This window comes from Seriola lalandi, unplaced genomic scaffold (assembly GCF_002814215.2).
Source record: "Seriola lalandi dorsalis isolate HSWRI2012SDOR001 ecotype SW California unplaced genomic scaffold, Sedor1 jcf7180002054962, whole genome shotgun sequence".
Classification (NCBI taxonomy): domain Eukaryota; kingdom Metazoa; phylum Chordata; class Actinopteri; order Carangiformes; family Carangidae; genus Seriola; species Seriola lalandi.
Window position 1 is genome coordinate 897,250 of NW_019525513.1, and position 20,622 is coordinate 917,871.

The following is a 20,622-nucleotide window of genomic DNA, read 5'->3' on the forward strand; positions in this document are numbered from 1 at the left end:
AAGGTCAGATACAGTGCTTCATTCCACTCTGCTGTTTTACATCATTCTCACTGCACTGTTGTTGTATAATTCAAATGTGAAAAACCTTTTCTTTTGTCTGAGAAACGTAACAACAGTATTTGTTTGAGGTTATTTGACTGAGGGTAAGCAAATGTAGCTGCTGTGTTCTTTGTTTAATGTTTATTGGTGGTTTTTCCAGGTACAGAGAGTCCTGTCCTTTTTTCAAACTCAGACTTAGTTACAGACAAAACAAAATATCTCAGTGTATTGAGGCACAAATATGTCATTGCTGAGGTTTATTTCTGATATCAACAAATATCATAAACACATATGCTGTTAAAAGATGTTCAGTCCAGTTCTTTAGCAGAGCTTTGCGTGCTGATTAGTTATCTGTTTTAAACCTGTATGTGTCTTAAAAACCAGATAAAACAAAGACAATACCGCTTGACTTTGTTTGCCATCAGACTTAGTCAGAAAAGCGCTATTTAATTTAAAAAATTTATATCCAAAAATAAGTCTAAAAGACCTCTCTTAGTTATATTTCCAAAGATGACAAGTAAAAACCAATTGAATATATTAGACATGTCAAATGTTTTTATATTTAAAATTGATTTTAAATCCAAAATGTTCTCCCCAGGATCATGCGCAAGGTTATGGGGAACAAGTCCAGTTGCCCGACTCAGGGTGATAAGGTGGTTGAGCTCATCTACATTGACATCGTGGGTCTCACCCAGTTCAAGAAGACACTGGGACCTTCCTGGGTCCACTACCAGTGAGTACATTTCTTGTTCAGTTCACTTGTTACGAGACAAAACCACTTGCAGCGTAACGTTTTGTTTGTATTCTCACTTTTCGCCATATCATCATGTCGGCCGCTCGGTGCATTCAATCGTTAGTACAGTTCTTTAACCCTGCGCTGCAGCTGCCAACTGCGGTTTGACGGCTTCTCTCACGTAGGCATTGGGTTGAGGCTTGTCTGGCGCTTGGTGGAGACAATGAGTCTATTTTCTTCTCTTACATTACCACAAATTCCCAAAAGGCTGAAGGAGCGTCTGTTGTTTGTGATGTCTTCACCAAACCGAGTCTATTCAGTCTACGATTGCTCCTCTGAGGACTGTGGATGAGGCCTTCCCCGTTTGTTTTGAAAAGGCTCTCATCGGTTCCGACTGACAGGAAAGGAGAAGGAACAATAAGTCTGGGGCACTAATGGCCCCGCTGGTTCCTCCTGCTTGTCACCAGGTTTTGTTTGTGAGCGACATAACACCTTAAACTGCATCCGCTTCCTTTGTACCCTGAGGAAATTGATTCAGCCTGGGGCATAATGTAAGGTCCAGATGCTGTTTCCTGAATTATTTCTCCTACTGTTATTGAACACTTATGTCAGAGCACTTCATGTCACTGCACACTTTCTAGGAGCTTTGTGAAAGAAGACTTAGATTTTTGGTCGGAGCTATTTTTCTGTTCTTTCTTCTTTTCCCTGAATCACGTAACCTTGTGTGTCTTTTATTTTGCCGTCTCCAGTAAAGGGGGGAATTACAAGTCTTGCCTTTGAGGCCTTAGAAACCCTTTTTGAAACTGTCTATATTTTTCTCCTGACCTTATTAATCATTCAGGACAGGCAGGGAGACACCCTGTGGGCAGTAACTGCCAGATTTGTTTGCATATCACACCCCAAATTCTTGCAAACAATAACCTATGTCATTATTGTTTCATTTATTCTGGTTGATTTTTTGTGTTCGGGGAAAAACAAACCAAGCCTGTCAGGCCTCTGTGTGATTAATGTGTTTGTTTATTGCCACAGTATTCTGGCTATCTGTCTTGCGGTACTGTATCACTGTGTTTTATGCCACTGTGGAAGAATGGGAATACTCTGAGCTATTGTTTTCCCGGGTGGAAAAGTAGAGCCACTGCTGCCCTGTTGTTCTATTTCATTTAATCCTTTCATGCAGTAACTTAATCGGACATTGCACTTTCATCTGCATCAGCACGGCTGCAGAAAATGTGTCAGCGTGTACCGGTTCAGCCTTTGGTGCTGGAGACAATAATGGAGAAATGAAAACTGGAGAAGGACTGGTTAATCATCAGCTATATGAGGCCCCACAAGTTTCCATCATTTTTGTCTCGTCATCCCCAGACGAGCTGTCACTTCCTCACTTTCTTTTGCCAAGAACTTTTGTTTTGACACAACACTGTCTGCGTGTGCAGCCTGTGTGTGTAATGTGGGTATAAACTTTAGTTTATTCACAGTGTCAGTGTTGTTGAGGTGTCTGTGGCGCTGTCAAGACAACATCTTCCTTTGGCAGTTGCGTGAGTATTTTTTAGATAGTTTTGTCAGGAATGTGTTATCATCGATCCTTCGCAAAGCCCCCCCCCTTGTACTTATTGTTGCTATGCCATTATAGAACAGCACATATGGTTTACATTGATAAAAGAGTGGGTCTTTAACTGAATTAGAAGGCAGAAGAAGATGAAAAAGCAGCGACCGTCAGATTAACTCCTTGCTTGAAAAAGCTCACGACTCGTATGAAAAGGAGAAACGTTACTAACTCAGAGCTGTGTAATGATGCAATAAAGACTGAGGCTAAAACTACACGTCCCAGCATCCCCGCCAGCTGATGAAACATCTAGAAGACATGAGAATAAGGAATCCGCTTTCTTCTTGTGTTGCAGGGCAGCGACTTATAATAGTAAAGTATTGAAGGAAAGTTCACAACGTTCAAATCCTAAATAAGTAACCTTTAATCTGACATAACCTTTAACACCACATTATAATAAAGTAACATAGCTAATTAAAGCACATGTTCTTGTGGTTCTCTAAAGATCTTAATATATCACTCTCACTGCAGTCCCATATGCTCTGCTTAATACACTGAAAATCCAAAATTAGACAGGTTTGCTGTCTCTAGCTACAGTGCTAAGCTATGATTGGACAGTTGCTGTTCGGGTTTAGCAAAGAGTCAGCTGATCAGACGACTCAAAAGAAGCAAAGCTTGTGAGCTTTTCAAAAGTGTCATACGTGTTAATTTATTGCTTAATAAAACAGCATAATTCTGGTTAAGTAGAAAACACTGTGGCTAAAAGGGAATATTTATGGTTCACGAGAAGCCGGTGTAATCCAAAAGTAAACTAAAATGATCCAACGTCGTTAGCCAGATGACAGTTCCAGTAAGATAATGACATTACATTATATTTTTCCCAGCTGCAAGTATTTTATAACCAAATCCTGATGTTGGGCAGTAGTTCAGCCTAATGCTGTTATAGGACAGGCCATTAACTCAAATGCCTGTTTTCATCCAGGTGTTGTGCCAAAGCCTCGGGGGCCGTGCAGACATGTAATAGACCCTCAGATAGATTCATACAAGACAAATTTTCCATCTGTTCTCTAATGACTCACGCGGGACCGCTTTATTTATTGCTGATTTCATGTGGGAGATAATTGGGCCAGGAGAGAAACCTGTCATTGGCGATAGCCGTTGTCATACATTATCCATTTGGGATCACTTCAGAAGGATTACATTACGGCGAAATTGCGCTGTTACTTTGAAAGCAGCATCCCCACTCAGCCCTGCTCGATTGCAATATTGCAGCAAGTGTTACTAAGTGCATACTTGTTGAGCTGAACAACCTCGACTCCTGCCACATTATCATGCCCACTGTCAACTCACCGGCGGCACGGCAGCCATACTTACATCGTGTAACGGCTCCGGCGCCATTTCCCCATCTGTTGAGGATATACTGTATCTACCGGGGACAGAGGAGGGTTGTTTTTCCCCGGAGCGGAGTGGAGATGGCATGTGGGCATGTTGTTGTTGTTGTTCGGCTCTCGGTCTAAAGTTTCCTCATGGTGAGTGTGTTTCCTAGCTCTGCACTCTCCCAGGGCCTTTCACAGTTCACACAGCCAGCTGCACAGCATCTGCCTGGGCGGAGAGACATTCACCAAGAGAGAGAGAGGGAGGATTTTTTAGGTGCAGATGTCTCTGTGTGAGTGTGTATGCTCGGCATCCGTGTCTGTTTACACCTGGCTTCGTCTTATCAGTATGATTAATGCAGATTATTCTACCTCGACCCAAAGTGGGAATCATTTAACTTTATTTACCCGCAAGGAAATTCTCCTCTTGGGCGAGATACCCAATAAAACACGGTCATCCTCTCAGGATTTTGTTGCCGTTGAGACGAGCTGTCAAGGAGACGGAACACGTTCGTAGTAGAAACAGATCAGGGAGAAAAAACGTGATGAATTGCTCAAGTAGTTTGCGGCAACAGGTAGAAATTAGGTTCCTTTCACTGGCCCTTTGTTTTCCTAATCAAAAAAAAAATGAAGATAGCCAGGGACAGAGCAGAGAAGACATAGCCAAAGCAGCAGCTGGGAAACAGAAGCGGGTAACAATGAGTGAGACGGTGATTGCGGAGCGTGGAATTAAAGGTCAGTCTGTTGTGTGTGGTTCTCAGAATATACACCATCCCCTCTCCTAATTAATCCTGCGCTGTGACCTTTTGAATCAGACACAGGGCGGCTTTTCTCTAGCGCTCCGGCTGACAGTGGAGCCTTTCGGACATTATTTAAAATGTTAATATGATGCACTGAATTCAACATTTCTTTTAGATTTAGGTTATGACCACTAGTTTCAATTATTTCAACAATTCTTTTTCCAAATGAAAATTGTCTGTAATTTTGCCGGATGGGTCTAAATACTGGAACGGTCAATCTCTGCGCACTGTTATCAAAGAACCAGACATTTTCTCACACAGTCGTTAATATTTTATACTGGCGATCTAACTTGGGGAGTTTCATGCCGATCCAAGCCCCAGAAGTGCTCCAGCTGTGAGTCATGTAACATCATCTGTGGGGAAAAATGAATCTGACTTTTATTTCTCATATAGCTACTCGCTCTTTGCTACTTTATCCCACGTATAAATAAAACCTTTGGCCGGTTGCCATTCAAATTACAAAGGAAAACAAATAATTTGCTGTATGTGAACCGGTCTGAAGATGGTTTCCGAATCAACATATTTCACACGGAACAAAAATAGAATAGAAAAACAGACTAACAGCGACATATTCCCAGATTCCCAGATTTCCAGATGTAGTGGAAAGTTACCAAACCTCAGCTGGACAAATTAATACAGATAACACATTTTCTGCATCATTAAAACACCTGTGAATGTCACGTTTAACTGTGAGATCCAGCAACTCAAATAAAAAATAAGTTTATTTCTTGTCTTGATTTTTAAGCCAGGGTGAGTTATATACCTGGGATCAATGTGAGTCTGTGCTAGATTACATTTGGTAGAGTGAGCCAAACACAACAGTTCATTTTCTAGGTTAATTAACTGTAGTCTTATTTCTTTGATTTCTGTGAAGATAACTGTAATTACATGTGTAAGGTGTGAAGAGTTTGTCCTCCAGCACACGACATAATAACACTGACTCTATTTGTATAGAGACGGTTTGTAGAAGTGTTTCTGGGTTTCATTAAGAGCGAACTTAACCGAAACAATCTGCTTCTGGTCTGTAGCATTAACACTTTTTGTTTTGTCTCCGCGGCGTCGTAGGTGCATGCTGCGGGTGCTGGATTCATTCGGGACGGAGCCGGAGTTCAATCACGCCCACTACGCCCAGTCCAAGGGCCACAAGACGCCCTGGGGGAAGTGGAACCTCAACCCACAGCAGTTCAACACCATGTTCCGTAAGTCAGCAGGATGTCAACACACACTGTAAACCAAGAAGTGCTTCTGTCAGTTTAAAGAAGAAGAAGAAGAAGAAAGAAGAAAAAAAAAACAAGCCCTGTGGTGCAATTCTGCAGGATTTAAAAAACTGTTTACCACTAGTTTTTCTAATGAAAAGCATCTTGCATCCAACTTTTCTAGTTTAAGAGTCCTCTGAGCGAACTGACTAAATGTTGTAATTGGAAAAAGATGCCTCATCCGTCCAAGTTCTTCAAGCAGGTTGTGCTGTGCTGGTTGTGCTTTGCATAACTCTCACACAAAAGTCCTCGCCTCTGTTGTTTACATAAGGTCAAGTTGCCAGACACAGCTACTTGCACTGTAAATTAGTTTATATGTTTATTATCTCCTACGTCCGCAGTCCCAGTCGGGTTTTGAATGAGATGTTTTGGTTGGAAAAGAGGCAGCTATAAGACTGAAAATCCAGCGCGGCGCTGGCTAATGGAATATCATCGAGCAGATTAAAGGAGAAGTAAGAGGTCAGATGCTCAGCTCTCCATTTTGCTGTGATTATGAATGTAGGACGTAGGGGTTTTACTGCTCTCTGTGTGTGCATGACTCCTACTGTGAGATCACTCTGTAACTGGAGTCAAGCACGTTCGCTGTGGTGGATGAGTGGCGGCGGTGCAGCAGAGGAGAGGGGGAGGGGGGGGGAGCCAGCTCTCCCCCAGGGATGTTGACCTTTTCCCCATGGCTAAGAGAAAGTGAAATGTTACTCCTATGGTCCCTGTTTGTGAGGTGAGGCCAGGAGCTATCCAGAATACCACCGTACCTGAATAGGCTCTTTGTCCTCTCAATAGGGTATGTCTCTCTCATAACACACTGGGGCTTTTGCACAAAATCCAGTTAAGAGTCGCTAGGTTAGATGATATCGCTGGTGAAACAAGTGCACAGTAGTTTGGCCGAGTGTTAAAACCATAGAATGGCATCACTCCAGGCACGAGAGACGAGACAGACATCCCCCCCCCCCCCTTCTCTCTGCATTGTGCTGCACAACACCTCGTCCTGAGGCTAAAGAATTTGTGCACCATGCAATGCAAACAGCTTATTACATTAACAAATCCAAGGGTGTTGACGTAGCTATCTGAGGTTTCAGTCCTGGCACCAAGTAATATTTGCACACGGAAGTAGAAGCGTGTATTTCTGAGCAGGTGTTTCTGTCAGCTTGGGTTTACAGTGGGTGGAGTTTATGTTTTAAGTGATGGTGTCAGGATGTTAACTCCTATATTCAGTTTCTCTCCCCACTAATCTGGTTCTGAAAAGCACGATCAGAAGAAAAACATTTAGTGTTTTTATATTATTGGAAAATACAGTGTGGTGTGATGATCTAGTTAGAAGTTAAACACAATTAAAACTTCATCTTTACTTCCTCAAAGCTTATAAAAAATAAAATGTTATATTTGTGTTCCCAGGTTTCAACCCACCTATTGAATGTAGATGTAACAATAGACAAATCAGGTTCCAGTAGGTGATTTTTTTTTCTAGATTTGGTTTGGTCCATTTGTTACGATTAGGCAGTGACTCATAAATCATTGGTGGGGGGAATTGGGAGTTTGTGGCCTCTGGCCAATAAGACAAGACAAGGCCAAATTGACCTCATTAATCTATTTCAGAGTCGGGATAGCGGCGAGTGTTTTCTAGTGTACAATTTGTGTTTGAATGGGCTGTGTGTCTTAGTTTTGTTGGCTCCGTTTCCCAGCACAAGTCATATATAATCAGGAGAGGCTGGAAATATAATGTAGTTAACCTTTCTCTGTAGGTCAGCGTGACATGTAGACATTCAAGTCTCATGAGTTGAATTTGTTTTGTATACACTTCATTAGCATGTTACAAAGGACTTCTTGATTTAGGATATAAACCTGAACTGAGCTTTACCGACTACAAAGAGATCCAGACTTCATCTAATTATTTTGGAAACAACGATGATTATGAATAATGATCCTTCTTTTAAAGCCTCTGCACTGTTGTCTGAAGATATATAAAGAAGCATATCTAGTACATGAGCAAGAAATCAGCTCTGCTAATCTTGTCTCTCTTAAAGGTCTCATATTGTAGAGAGTGAGGTCCAGGTTCAGTATTAATACTGTGAAGGTATCAAAACTCAATCCATGGAGAAATTTACATAGCACATGTTCAGACACTGAGCCTTAACAGACTAACTTTATTAACAACACAACACCAAGTGGTAATTCCATCATTGAGCTAACAAGCTGTTGCCAAAACTAAGACTCCCATTTTACTCCTTTTAAGACGTCAGGTTGCTGCAGAAAGTCAACAATAGTCTTGTTACTTGTAAATGCACCGCAGTCTGTGTTCGCAGCCTATCAGGGTCATCAGTAAAAACGTACAGTAGCAATCACTTCCATATGTCTGCTTATATCCCTTTTCTTTTTGTTGCATGTGTGTCCCTGCGGCTGGATGTTAATCCCCTAGGAAACCGATGATTAATACTGATCAGAGGTCGAACATAGCAGCAGATAATATTTATCTTTGAAGCCCTGCCAGCTACGTAATTGACTCTGAGATCTGCCAGGCTGATAGCGCCTGGAAAGCTTTGATTGATAATGTCGCTAGCACACCCACTCACTTAAGGCTTTTAGTTTTTCATCTGTGTGGAATCAATAGACTGGCGTTGTGTTCTTTGACTTTGTTTCTCCGGCACGACTTCTCTACGCCGTCCAAAGCACAAATATATACGTTTTACTACACACACTTTATGTCTTGATTTCCATGCAAATATATCATGCAAATTATGATGAAATCTGAACAGGGGTTGACAGAGTTACTCTAAATAAGAATGGTATTACTCTTGGAAAGAAAGCAGACTTTACATTTTAATGTTGAAGTATTCTTTAAAAAGGACAAAGCTGTTGCTGCTGAATTGAACCTAAAGGTCAAGGCGTCGCAATAGACACACATCATTAATCATTAGTTCTTTGGCAGGTGGTAACGTTTATATTCCAATAACTAAAGAGATGAAAATAGCTACTGATTAGAGTGAATTACTTACAGATTAAATGCACTTATTGTTTCTGCCGTTGGCAGTGTTCAAGTTTCAGTTCTTCTTCTCTGAAAAACCCCGTCAGTTAAAATCTCAAAAGTTTTTCTTGCGTGAAAGCGTTTCAGGTGTATCTGATTTATTTTCACCCTTCAGGCTCATTCAGACAAGTTGTAGAAGTCTTTGATATAGAGTTTTCAAAGCACTGGAGATTTTAGTGCTGATGGTGCATCTTGGCAGTTTGAAATCTTTTATTTATTTTATTTTCCCTCCGTCCAGCACCACAGAAGTTAGTTTCTTGTAAAAATGAATCTGCTTTCTCAACTTTAATCACATAATCCTTAGTTTTTGGACTCAGGATTATATTTGTCTGCTGCATTTTCTTCTGCAGGTACCATTGTGTGATGGTGTAGTGTAGTCTGTTTCTACCACTGACTTAGTGAGACTTACCTGCTGCTTTAACGAGCACAACAGAAGCCCCTGCACAGCCTCTCTCGCCCTGTCAGAGAAGATTATCCTGCCTTTAAGATTATTGCCGACATTTCTACACCCCGTTCCTCTGCTCAGCTTGACCGGGTTGTACCAATATTGACTCCCAATCAGACAAGAGTGAACCCGGGCTTCCTCGCAAAGCAAATTTGTTCCATGCACTTGCAAGTTTATGAAGAGCAACAAACCAGCTGCCTCTGCAGCAACGCCCTCCTCCCCCGGCTGTTTGTTAGCTAATAGCGAATGAAGCTGTGGCAAGTTGAGTGACTTTTTGAGTGGCGGCTCTAGTGGGAAAGGAGGCATCTGTTGCCAAATTGCATGAGGGCCGAACACTAATTAACGGCTCGTCCTGTTTACACAGTTAGTTTGCAAGATGAGTGTTAGTGCCGCCTCCTCCCAGTGCCCTGGACCATCTCCGCCTGTTTGCCATTAGAAACACACTTAACTTAAAGTAACCAATTATATCATCCTTTAATTGGTGCTAATTGAGGTGAAGACAATTAGTTAATGTCAAATTTAGACTTGGTCGATTGTTCTTTCTTGTCACTCCCCAGATCAGCCACTTTAACTTGCGTGACAGAGGCAGAGATATCCAAAATATATCCAAGACTTTTAGTCTTTAGGAACAGTGCATATCCCATAATGCAACTCCCTTCCTGGTAAACAACATCTTTTCAAACTTGACACCTCCGGTTTGAAACGTAGCCTAAAAATTTAAAAGTGTTTTCACAGACTGATCATTGTGGGTAAAATCAAACATTATTCCCTCAGTTTTTAATGGATTTCTGGTGAGTGCGCTTGTTGAAAGAAGTGTTATTGTGCTATTTATACTGTTCTTATTAATATTATTGTTTAATCACCCGGCATTACATAGACACTCCAGGTATTTTGGAAACAGTTGCCGCCCACACTGTCACCTCAGCTAGACCTTTATAACATCTACTCCCACACACTCCTGTGCTCTCTCTCTCTCACACACACACACACACACACACACACACACACACACACACACAGCAGTGACTGAAAGGTTCTTCTGTGCATTGTAAGTGCAAAGAAGGAACAGGATTTGAATACAATAGATCTTAAAACACACAAATTGAGACATGTAATCATGTGCACAAGTCAACTGGAAATTATATTTTACTTTCAACGTTGCACAAATGTATTATAATTGTGATATGAATTATAATCGTTACAGGGTGTTATACAGAGACTTCTGTTCGTGCCCTTTCCAGTCGTTAGGAGAAAAATGCAACAGCTCATTTTTGTTCAGTAATTGCTTGGTCTGGCGCTGGGCTCATTTACTCTGCATAACATGTCTATTGCTCTCTGCTTCTTTTCTTTTTTCATTTTTATGTGTGTTCCTAAAGATATTGAGTCAGAGCCAGTGTGTGAGCTTTGGCAAACTTTGGCTTTTTGTCGAGTGGGAGAAAATGTCACATTCCAGCCAACTCCCAGACAAACACACTTCCACCTTGTTTGTGAAACTACTGTGACATAGTTGAACTTTAACAGTACGTCATTGTCTGCGCTGTTATCTGCTGCATGTCTGTCGTCATGTGTGAAATGTCACGATGCTTCCTGTTTTGTAACACAGAGGGCGTTTTGCAGTAGCTGAATCCGAATCTGTATAAATGTGAATTTGCGGCCGTGGTGTTGAGATTCTTTGCTGAAATTATCCCAGTAAAATTTTTTATTTACTCCACTGGAGCGAGCTCTGAGATCTCCCTCGACTCGCTGACCTTAATTTGCCTCCGTAGTAAGAGCGTCGTGGTAAAAAAAAAAAAGCGATGTCCAACCGCAGCAGCTCCCGCGGGGCTCCGACACAAACCACAACCAACACCCTCCCTCTCCGCCCGGGTCATTCACTTAGAGGGGGTCATAGTGAGGTCTGCTTTTCGACCCTGCGTGAATTTGATTTTTAATTATATTATTAAGCTTTATTAATGTTTGATTGACTCTTCTCAGTCCGCGCTCCATATCCTTGTCCTCACATTTGTTGTACAAGGCAGATGGCGGCGAGGGGAAAGCACTGCCAGCTCCGGGCTCCACACTTGACCTGCTCATCTCGTGGTTCCCATAGTAACCAGTCATCACTGGGCAATAAGGAACAGAGGGGAACAAAAAAAAAAAACCCCAGAGTGGTTGTCGAGTTGTGTTGTGCAAATGTGTCTCTCTCTTTCTCTCTGAGAGGCTGAAATGGGTTTTATTTAACTGTGTGAATAGCACAAACACACTCACCGTGCGCTTCTCCACCTGATCTCCTCGCACTTTGCCTTATTCAACAGATTTAGTACTTAGCATTTACTTCAAGGTGTCCTACTGCACTGAAGCCTTTAGCGAGCTGTCCCTCATTTGTAAGGCGCTTTGGATAAAAGCGACTTACAAGGGAGTAAATGTAATGTAATGTAAGATTTATTTTTTGTTTCTGCCTCAGTGATTAAGAGGTGGCTAACTACGCCAGAACTCATTTGTTGCTTTATTCTTTATTATGAGACACACACACATACAAAAATGTATATTTATTTCCGTATGCTTTTTATGTGTTACAGCTCACACCCCAGATAACAGTTTCCTGGGCTTCGTCGTGGAGCAGCACCTCAACGCCAGCGACATCAAGCACATAGACGACATCAAGAGACAGAACCAGTCGCTAGTCTACGGCAAGGTCGACAACTTCTGGAAGGTACGGTGATCCTTACTCTACTCGCACACATTTTACGATATTACTGACACTGACTGAGAGTATTCTTGGAAAAAAGCTTCTTTGTTATCTGTACACTGTGTTTTTTAACCACCACATAGACACATTCACACGGATTCAAACCCTTTTTAAGACTTGTATGTTGTGACATACACAAATGTACACAGATATATATATATGAAGATGAAGGTGAGGTGCCAAAGAGCTGCAGCACACCAAAGGATAACCCATTTTTAGACCTACTGAGAGCTCTGCAGTGAAACTCTTTGAACAACCTTGGGTAAAAACTTTCACATGAAACTTAATAATAGTCTGGTTTACTAGCTCAAATTCAGCTTATCGCTTTCTCCGCTGAGTTTTTAATATATTCAAATGCATGCTCGCACTGCGGCACAGAGACCAGGGGATTACTGTATCCGAGACAAAAAACGACTTAGAGACTCGGAGAGATTTGCACATTGTTTGGCATGCCCGTGGATGGTTGGATTACTGCCCGCGCCTTGATGAGCTTTCAGCCGACACCATGTATGTTTCATAGCGGGTCGTTCCAGATCCAGCTGACTCCCTTTTTAGATGTCTGACAGAGTAACTCGGCGCGATGATAATAACGGCTACAAACGTGAATTGTTTTCACGTCACACGCCTGCAGTGTGGATGTCTTCTAAGATGAAGATGAGCATATGGAGGATTAATTAATAAGCCTCAATTGACTAATGACGTTAAACTGTTATATCCCATCAGTCAATCATGGTTTGTTCCTCTATGCTTAATCTAACTTAACCAACTCATTGACTTCATGTCCTTACACAATGGCTCGTAGTAATAACATTATTTGCACAAGATGGGTCATAAATCATCATGAAACACTCAGCAGGTGCCGTTTATTTCAGACTTGATGTCATTTAATACTTTTAATTATATAAACCGTTCATGTTTTCATGCAATTTAACACATTTTTAGTCGGTTTGTTCAACTGCATTCGTACGACTGTCACTTGAAGCTGCATGTTTCAGCCTTTATCCATTACTTTAAGATACTGAACTGTTTATTTATGATCACTTTTAGCTGATCATTTCAACCATTTATGTTTTACTTTTTAGTTTAGTTTTTCAGCAATGAAATTTCAGTATTTTCAAATAAGTTGAGCTCCTCCACACCCTCCACCGTGCGGCCCCTGCTAAGTACCACCCGGGCTATTTTCCAAACCCTGCAGAATAATCCTGAAAATAACACATGTGATATGTTTGAAGTTAAAGTAGTAAAAAGCCTTGATTTCTGCTATGGTTACCTGTGTGAGGGGAGAAAAACGGGCATATGTGTGAACAAATAAACATTCATCCAAACATAATGTTTAAGTGCCCTTGATCCAGACACTTAACTCCCATCTGCACCAGCAGAACTGCCCACTCTGCTTGTAGTTGGCAGCTCCAAGCGTGAACTCCTCCCTCCAGTAAAGCGAGCCAGAACCAGGAAGTGCAGTGTTTGGAAAATACCAATTCGAATCCAAGCTGGAAAATATCACCGGAAAACACAGTTCAAATGTACCTAACCTAAAATATATTCATTAGCGAAAACTCTTACAGTTTGAATTTCAAAGCCACGTCGTAAAAGCTCTGAAATCCCGATGGTGTTATACTTTTTCTTTAATCCGGAGGTAGCTGCTGTGCTGCTGTGGTTTGCAGCCTCTGGAGTCAGAACATACGCAGTAGTGTGCCATTCAGTGTAGCTTTAAAAGGGCAGACCGGGGAGCCCATCAACTCACAGCGAGCGGCATTAGCTGCTAATCAGACTCCCAGGCGTGTTCATTACCTCCTGCTTTTAATTAAAGGGCCATTTTGGGGCAGAGTGATAACGAGCTGCCTGCCTTTACTCCGTTTTCCCTCCCTTCCTCCTTTTTTTTTTTTTTTTTAAATCACACCGTCCTTCGATCTCTTTCTCTGCACTTGAGAGGTTTCATTTTAGAAATGATATACCCACTATTTGAAATAGAAAGCGGGACTTACTCTAAGGAAATCATTTCTGAAGGTAAAATTCACAGTGGAGTTATATTCGGGTCATGAGATTAATTATCTAAAGACTCACTAACTAACACTTGTGGAAGGTGCAGTTTTTATTTTTTTAAATGCAGCGATAGAACCAAGTCTCTTTTTAGCCCTGACAACACTGAAAAATTAAGTCCAGGTGTATTTATCACCTATAAAATCTTCCATCCACCATTATTATTACAAACCCATATTTAGGTCTTTCCTTTCTTCATTGATCTTCACAGTAGATTTGAATATTTAAAACTTAAGGAAAATTAATTATCAACTAACAATAAATAATTCGGACTGAAATAATGGAGAATAAATGCTTTTTAACCGCCGATCGACACCAATCTAATGTTGATTTAACTGAACAGGAAATGCTGCAGTCCTGCTTCTCCTTTCACATCCTTTGTAAACATTTCCTTTCACGCGGCACGTTAACTGGTGCCACGCTTCTTTTTACAACATCCCCAATAGCGATGTTTATGATTTCACATGTAGGACTTTGCTTCGTGGGAATCATAAAACAAATTAAAGATAAACTTTGCTCGAGATAAGAAAAGCTGGAGAAGATCATGTGGATTAGAAAAATACGAAATGGAAATGGTATTTCCAACGAAACTGGAAATGTGTAAAGAAAACGAGACGCGTTCGAGCGCCTGAGCCAGCTGCTTTACAGACGTGTTCTTTCGCCAGATGATGTCTCCTTCGCCAGCTTTTCATTTTGACAGGTTAATGTGGGTCAGGCAATTAATAGTCTTCATGTAAAATGCAGCCTAATGAAAGACTCTCTCTGTCTGATCAATGTGCAAATGTGCTCAGGTCACACTTGTCCTACAGGTGTACGACGTGAACCAGAGTGTGAAGCAGACTGAGTAATCATCCCCACACACACACACACACACACACACACACACACACACACACACACACACACACACGTTCGCTTCTCATTCACAGTCATTCTTCAAAGCTTCTTTGTGTTCATTTCACATTTTTATAAACACTCGTGCGACTGAAAGTGAAAAGGGAAAGAAAACGCGATGCACACCAGATGCTTTGCAGTGTGCATGAGTTTCTCAGTTTCATAAGAACAAAAACAGTCTCCTTTGCCAACAAGAACATTTCGCAAAGCTCGTTAGTTTTGGTGTTGCACATCCCCAGCATGTGTGTGTAGTTGTTTGTGGTTACATGAAGCTAATTTCAAATATCTTTGAAAACCAAACGGATTAAACTTGTGCATCTGGATTAAAACCTTCTCAGGAGACGACATGCGGCAGGTGTTGTCCGACACCCGATTTGGACGTTACCGTCAGCAGTTCCAGCCAGTCTCATGAAAAAAATTATTACTTGATATCTGGCTGAAATTTCGCAATAATAAATTACTGAGCTAATTAACAGTGTGCAGATTTTTGGGCAGCACAGGGGAGGGTGGCTCTGACCGCTGCAGGGCCTGAAATAACACAAGGTTACTGAAGCAAAAGTGTAGGAATCAGAAATTCAAGCCATTTTACCGCATATTATTTTATTGTGTCACTTCTGATGTTTGTAGCTGAAAGTCATTAGATAAAACAAACGCCTAACAAACCTGTGATCGACTGTAGTGAATAAATTTCTGTTTAAATTTAAACTGGAGCCGGTCGGACGAGCGACGACGGCAACAGACTGAGCGACATCCTGGGGATTTAAGAGACGGGTGGTTATTTTTTGTTGTTGAGGAGGCAGTGTTGATGGGGAGACCCAAAATAAAATAGCCGGACCACCTCTGAGGGAACCGTTTCCATAGCAACCCAGTCGGAGGGAGTGGAAAGGCAGAGGAAAAAGGAGCCGTCTCAGTGGCTACCTGTCTCCTTTTTCTAGTTAGTGTTTACGTGTTTGTAATATATGTTCCCTTCTAAGTGGTAAAGATTTAATCACCACTAAGGCATAATGGCTTTTTACCTGGACTCACTTCATCATCGTGCCACATGCAGATAGAATCGGTCGAGTCGTCCCCGTTAGAAAAAAGGATTTGATGAGGCGAGGGGGGGGGGGGCACGGATAAAGGTGAGAACGAGTGGGACGTACAGAGAGGGAGAGCTGCAGGCCCTTGGCAGCAGATCAGAGGACGTGGTGAAGAAAGACAGATCACACCGGGCTGACAGACACACACACACACACACACACACACACACACACACACACACACACACACACACACACACACACACAGAGCTGGCATATGCAGAGCAGGAAGGGCAACAATCCCACACTCTCACCCTCGCAGGCTCATAGACAGACAACAGTGTGTTTCATCCCCCTTTCATGATGGATAACCGAGCCGGGTTGAACATTAAACCGCCTTTTAGTTTTTACTGTGCTCGTCTGACCCGGTGAAGCAATCCCCTGTGCCTTTAAACTAGCGTGAGTGCCGGTGTAGAAACTTGAATTTGACATTTGCGGAAGCAGCCGGGTTAGAGTGGGAAATGTTTTTGTGGTTATGAAATCGACCTCTTCTGTCACAGATGTTTTATTGGATTAGACCTGAGACGTTTCCTGAAGGAGCTGTTTGTTACCACTTTACCTTTACAGCTCAGATCTGTTGTGTTAAATATCACGTTGCTCCGTTCACTTGTGGTTTATTTCAACTAGAAAACATTTGAAATGTTAAAATAAGATTAGATTAAATTAAACTTCACTGAAAGCAGTTGAAATGTCAGTCGTGTAGGTGATATCTTGAGTTTGATCGGCCAATTGCGGTGTAAGTCTTGGAAGTGTATAAACTGAAAGAAGATGCAAGTTGAAGTGTTGACTGAAAGTTTTGTTTCACGGCTGAAGGTCTGGCCCCCTGAAAGGATTTGAAGTGTCAGGTGAAGTATGATTATTTAAAGCAGATTAAATCAGAGACGAATAGAAAGCAGTTCAACTGTCAGTTTGAGAGAAATATTTGAAAGCAGCAAAAAATGTTTTTTAAAGTATAAACAATATTAAAAATCTCACCCGAGGCACAGATGAACAAGATGAGCTGAATATTTTTGGTTGATTAGACACGGACACACGGTGACCTTGCCTCCATTCAGAACGGCCTGATAAATGTGCCGTGTTGTGCTTTGATTTTTTTATTGAGCGAAAGGAGGACAACGGCTTTGAACATTAACGGATTTACCGCCTCTGAGAATGATCGTGAAATTTGCTCCTATATAAGTGACTTATCCAGATTTATGAGGGACTGCGAGGGTGCAGCAGAACAATAACATAATAACCGGAGAAACGAGTCACAATAGCTTCAGCAAGGGAAACGTTTACCCCACAGCGACCAAGAGCTTTTTCTCACCCAACGGCAAACTCTGTGATTATTAAGCTTTAAATAGTATGGACCCTCCCTAAGACACCTGTTTTGCTCACTGAATGCTTCACTAGGTAGTGTGTCACATGTATGGAAATCGTGTTCAGATCCCCCTCGGTGGCTTTAGCTTGTGTATACAAGGTGCAAAGCTTCTGCTTGCACCCAGTGAAGCATGTGATGTTACAGGTGTTTCTCTGCTGCAGGACAGAGAGGAATATTATAGCTGGTTTTGTTGTTTTTTGTTTGTTTTTTGTACCGGATTTAAACTCTGGCTCCTCACATATGTGCTCAGCCTTTTACCCCTTGGGTGATTATGCAGTTCACATATACACAACAGGGGTTCAAATCTGTCAGCAATCACACAGCACCTCCTCCACTGTCTAACAATCAAATACATACTCTGGCTGGCCACCAAGCTGCACTAGGTTATAGACTGTTATGTCTAATGGGGTGTGGCAGGGCACTGAAGCAAATAACACCTCCTGACTGCACTTCGGGATACTGTTTTACCACCCGTGTTCCCCGGGGGGGGGGGGGGTTCAAAGTATCTGTCAAAGTGTCTGTTGGGTTTTAAAGTGCATCCATTAAGATGTTAATTTACAAGTGCATGTGTCATAAATTCATCTGTTAGTCTAGGTTTATTTTTATCTGCAGCTGTGTGTCTTCTGTAGTGGTGCTAGACATCAGAGGTAAGAGACCACACTGGAATTAATTCAGGCAGTAGGTCTAATGTTGTCAACCACACATATTTCCTGAAGAAAATATAACATCTGCATTAAGGCATCAGCCTCCTAAGATGCTAAGATTAAGATGAACTAGCGCCATTATTGCGGACTCACCATTATGACGTCACTGCAAAGACATGTGTATATAATGTGTGTAAAAATAAAGAGACAGGAAAACAAAGGAGAATCTATTTTAATTAATGACATACAAATCATTTTATTGTAATGTATTGTCCATATTGAAAACGTTATTCAGACATTCACAGTGTAGGTTGGAAAAGGTATGTGAAGTCTGTGGCTAATGGTTTTAGCAAAAGCTAACTGGAGTCAGGAGTTATCAAACCTGGAGACCAGTCAATGAAACCAAACTGGAAATGTGCGTGAGAGCGTCTTTGACTTTCAATCAATAAGGTAAAGAAGAAGCCCAAGAGTTACAGCTAAAAGCTTAAAGGAGTCATTCAAGTTCATGAGTCGACCACATGAAAATCATGGTGCACGTTGCATGGTGTTTATTAAATCCGAGGCTTTCACTAACTTCTTCCTCCAGCACTGTGAATAAGACACAAAAGTTTATAATTGTTTGAGTGACATTAGCTCAGGGACACTGCGTTTGTCTACATCAATTTCACATTTTATGACCGATCAATGCAGGAAACCAGGTAATCCCAAAGAGCTCTTTTACTTGTCAGTGTGTGTGTGTGTGTGTGTGTGTGTGTGTGTGTGTGTGTGGGTTATGTGGGAAAAAAGATTTTCCTCCGGAAGGAAAGGTGAAGTTTATTTTTGTCCAGACTGACAAGCTTCCAGTTTGGGGTCCCCAGAGTCCGTCAGTTGGAAAGAATTTCAGATGGGAAGACGATCTGAGGTGCGTTTGATGTCAAAGGCAGTTTAAGGGTCCAGTAACTCGAACCAAACGCACCTGTCTACATGCTAATGAGGCAAAAGCTCCTCTCGCCCTCTTGAATTCACTGCAGTAGACTCAGAAACTATTTTATTTCATTACTTATTTCCGTTGAAGTTGAAGTAAAAACTGACAACGTACCGTAACGTGCATCATCAAAATACCGCTCGGTTCATATGAGAGAAAGAACATAAGAAACAAACACAAGGAAGATTTGTGTCTCACGGTGTCTCCGGAGGGAGACTTTGATTGTTTCAGTTGAAATGTGCTGTAAAGCAAGATTGATCTGCTCCATCCCCCAGCGCCTTGACGCAGCTACCTCTCAACATAAAGTGCTGAAACATCAACATCTGCTCTCAGCCCCGGAGCTCTGTCCCTATAGCAACATATAGAGAGGAGAAGTTTAATAATAAAACCTGCTGCACACTCACATATGAAGTTTAACCTGGTGTGGCCTTGTACAAACAACTCCTGCAACATCTGTGACATCCTGGAGGTTAGGGTGGAGACAGTGAGGTGACAGCAATGCAGTGATATTTAAAGAAAGTGTGGTGGCATTGTAATTATGAGTGTAGGTATTTTTTTTTACGGAAGTGGAAAGAATAGAAGAGCTTGAGATACAATATTAAAGATGTTCACTGATAGAGGAATAAAGGCTGAACATGAAAGAAGAGAACTTCCTTATTGAGCTTCATTTGAAGATCTGAAAGAAGTCGAACCGTCAGTGTGTGTTTTGTGCAAATCTGCAAATGCTAGCATGCTAATGCGCTAAACTAGCATGGTAAACTTTACACCTGCAGAAAAACATCATCATATTAACACTGTCAGTGTGAGCATGTTAGCTCAAAGCACCACACTGTGCTGTAGTGCAGCCTCACACAGCTGCTGTTAATTGTTCATTTATAAAGATTGAAAATGAAAGCTTTTATTAGCTGGATATTAAATATATTGAATTGAATTGAATTGAAGTCAGCTGTCAGAAAATCACGTCAGTGGCATCACTCACGAGTTATCAGTGTATCTTAGCCTTTTTTTTTGCTTTTTTCATCCTCGCTGTGTGTCTGAGGTTGCGTCTCTCAGCCAGTAAGCTTTGTTCCCCAGATGCTCATCCCTCAACCCTCCTCTCTGCCAGCAGAAAGCAGCCACTGCCTCTCCTGTTTCCTTTCTGAGCCAGGGTTTACAAATTCCCTCTGATTTACAAGGTCATAAAACTCGGCTCCTGCTCCTCCTCCTCCTTCTCTCCTGCTTCAATCAACCTCTCCAGCTAAAGCAGTTATTTTATAACTCTCAAAGTGTGTGCTCCTGTACAAGGCTGCCGCAGTCTTTCTGCTTCCTGTTTTCACACTGCATATTGTATATGCTCAGAGACGTATACATTCGACAGACTTCGCTTCAGATGAATACGCACCTTGTGTGAGGACACGGAGGGGGGAAAACGTCTTGTAATGTTATCAGTCTTCACGCCTGTTGGAGTTACAAAGTCGTAACTCCTTTCTGCTTCACAGTGTGCTGACAGCTGAGACAGGATTATGAATCGAAGCTGACATGATATCATTACAAGGAGGAAAAGCAGAGACGGTCCGCAATGCATCTAAGAGTGGCGATGCACCTTTTTAAAAACATGCTTCTCTAGCACGTTGTTCCACGTCTGTATTCCTGTCCTGCTGCTATGTTCTTGTTGAACACAGTCGCCTTTATTCCAACATAAAAGTCTCTCTAGCCTTACTCC

At 41.7% G+C, this 20,622-nt stretch overlaps 1 protein-coding gene across 2 annotated transcripts in view; it reads left to right on the forward strand.

Annotated features, from left to right (window-relative positions):
* mgat5 (alpha-1,6-mannosylglycoprotein 6-beta-N-acetylglucosaminyltransferase) overlaps positions 1-20,622 on the forward strand; it is a 79,821-nt gene that overhangs the window by 43,031 nt on the left and 16,168 nt on the right. For both annotated transcript variants that reach the window (XM_023395384.2, XM_023395383.2), the window contains 3 exons: positions 638-772; positions 5,554-5,687; positions 11,767-11,900. In XM_023395384.2, coding sequence (XP_023251152.1) covers positions 638-772; positions 5,554-5,687; positions 11,767-11,900 — 403 coding nt within the window. The remainder of the gene's footprint in view (positions 1-637; positions 773-5,553; positions 5,688-11,766; positions 11,901-20,622) is intronic.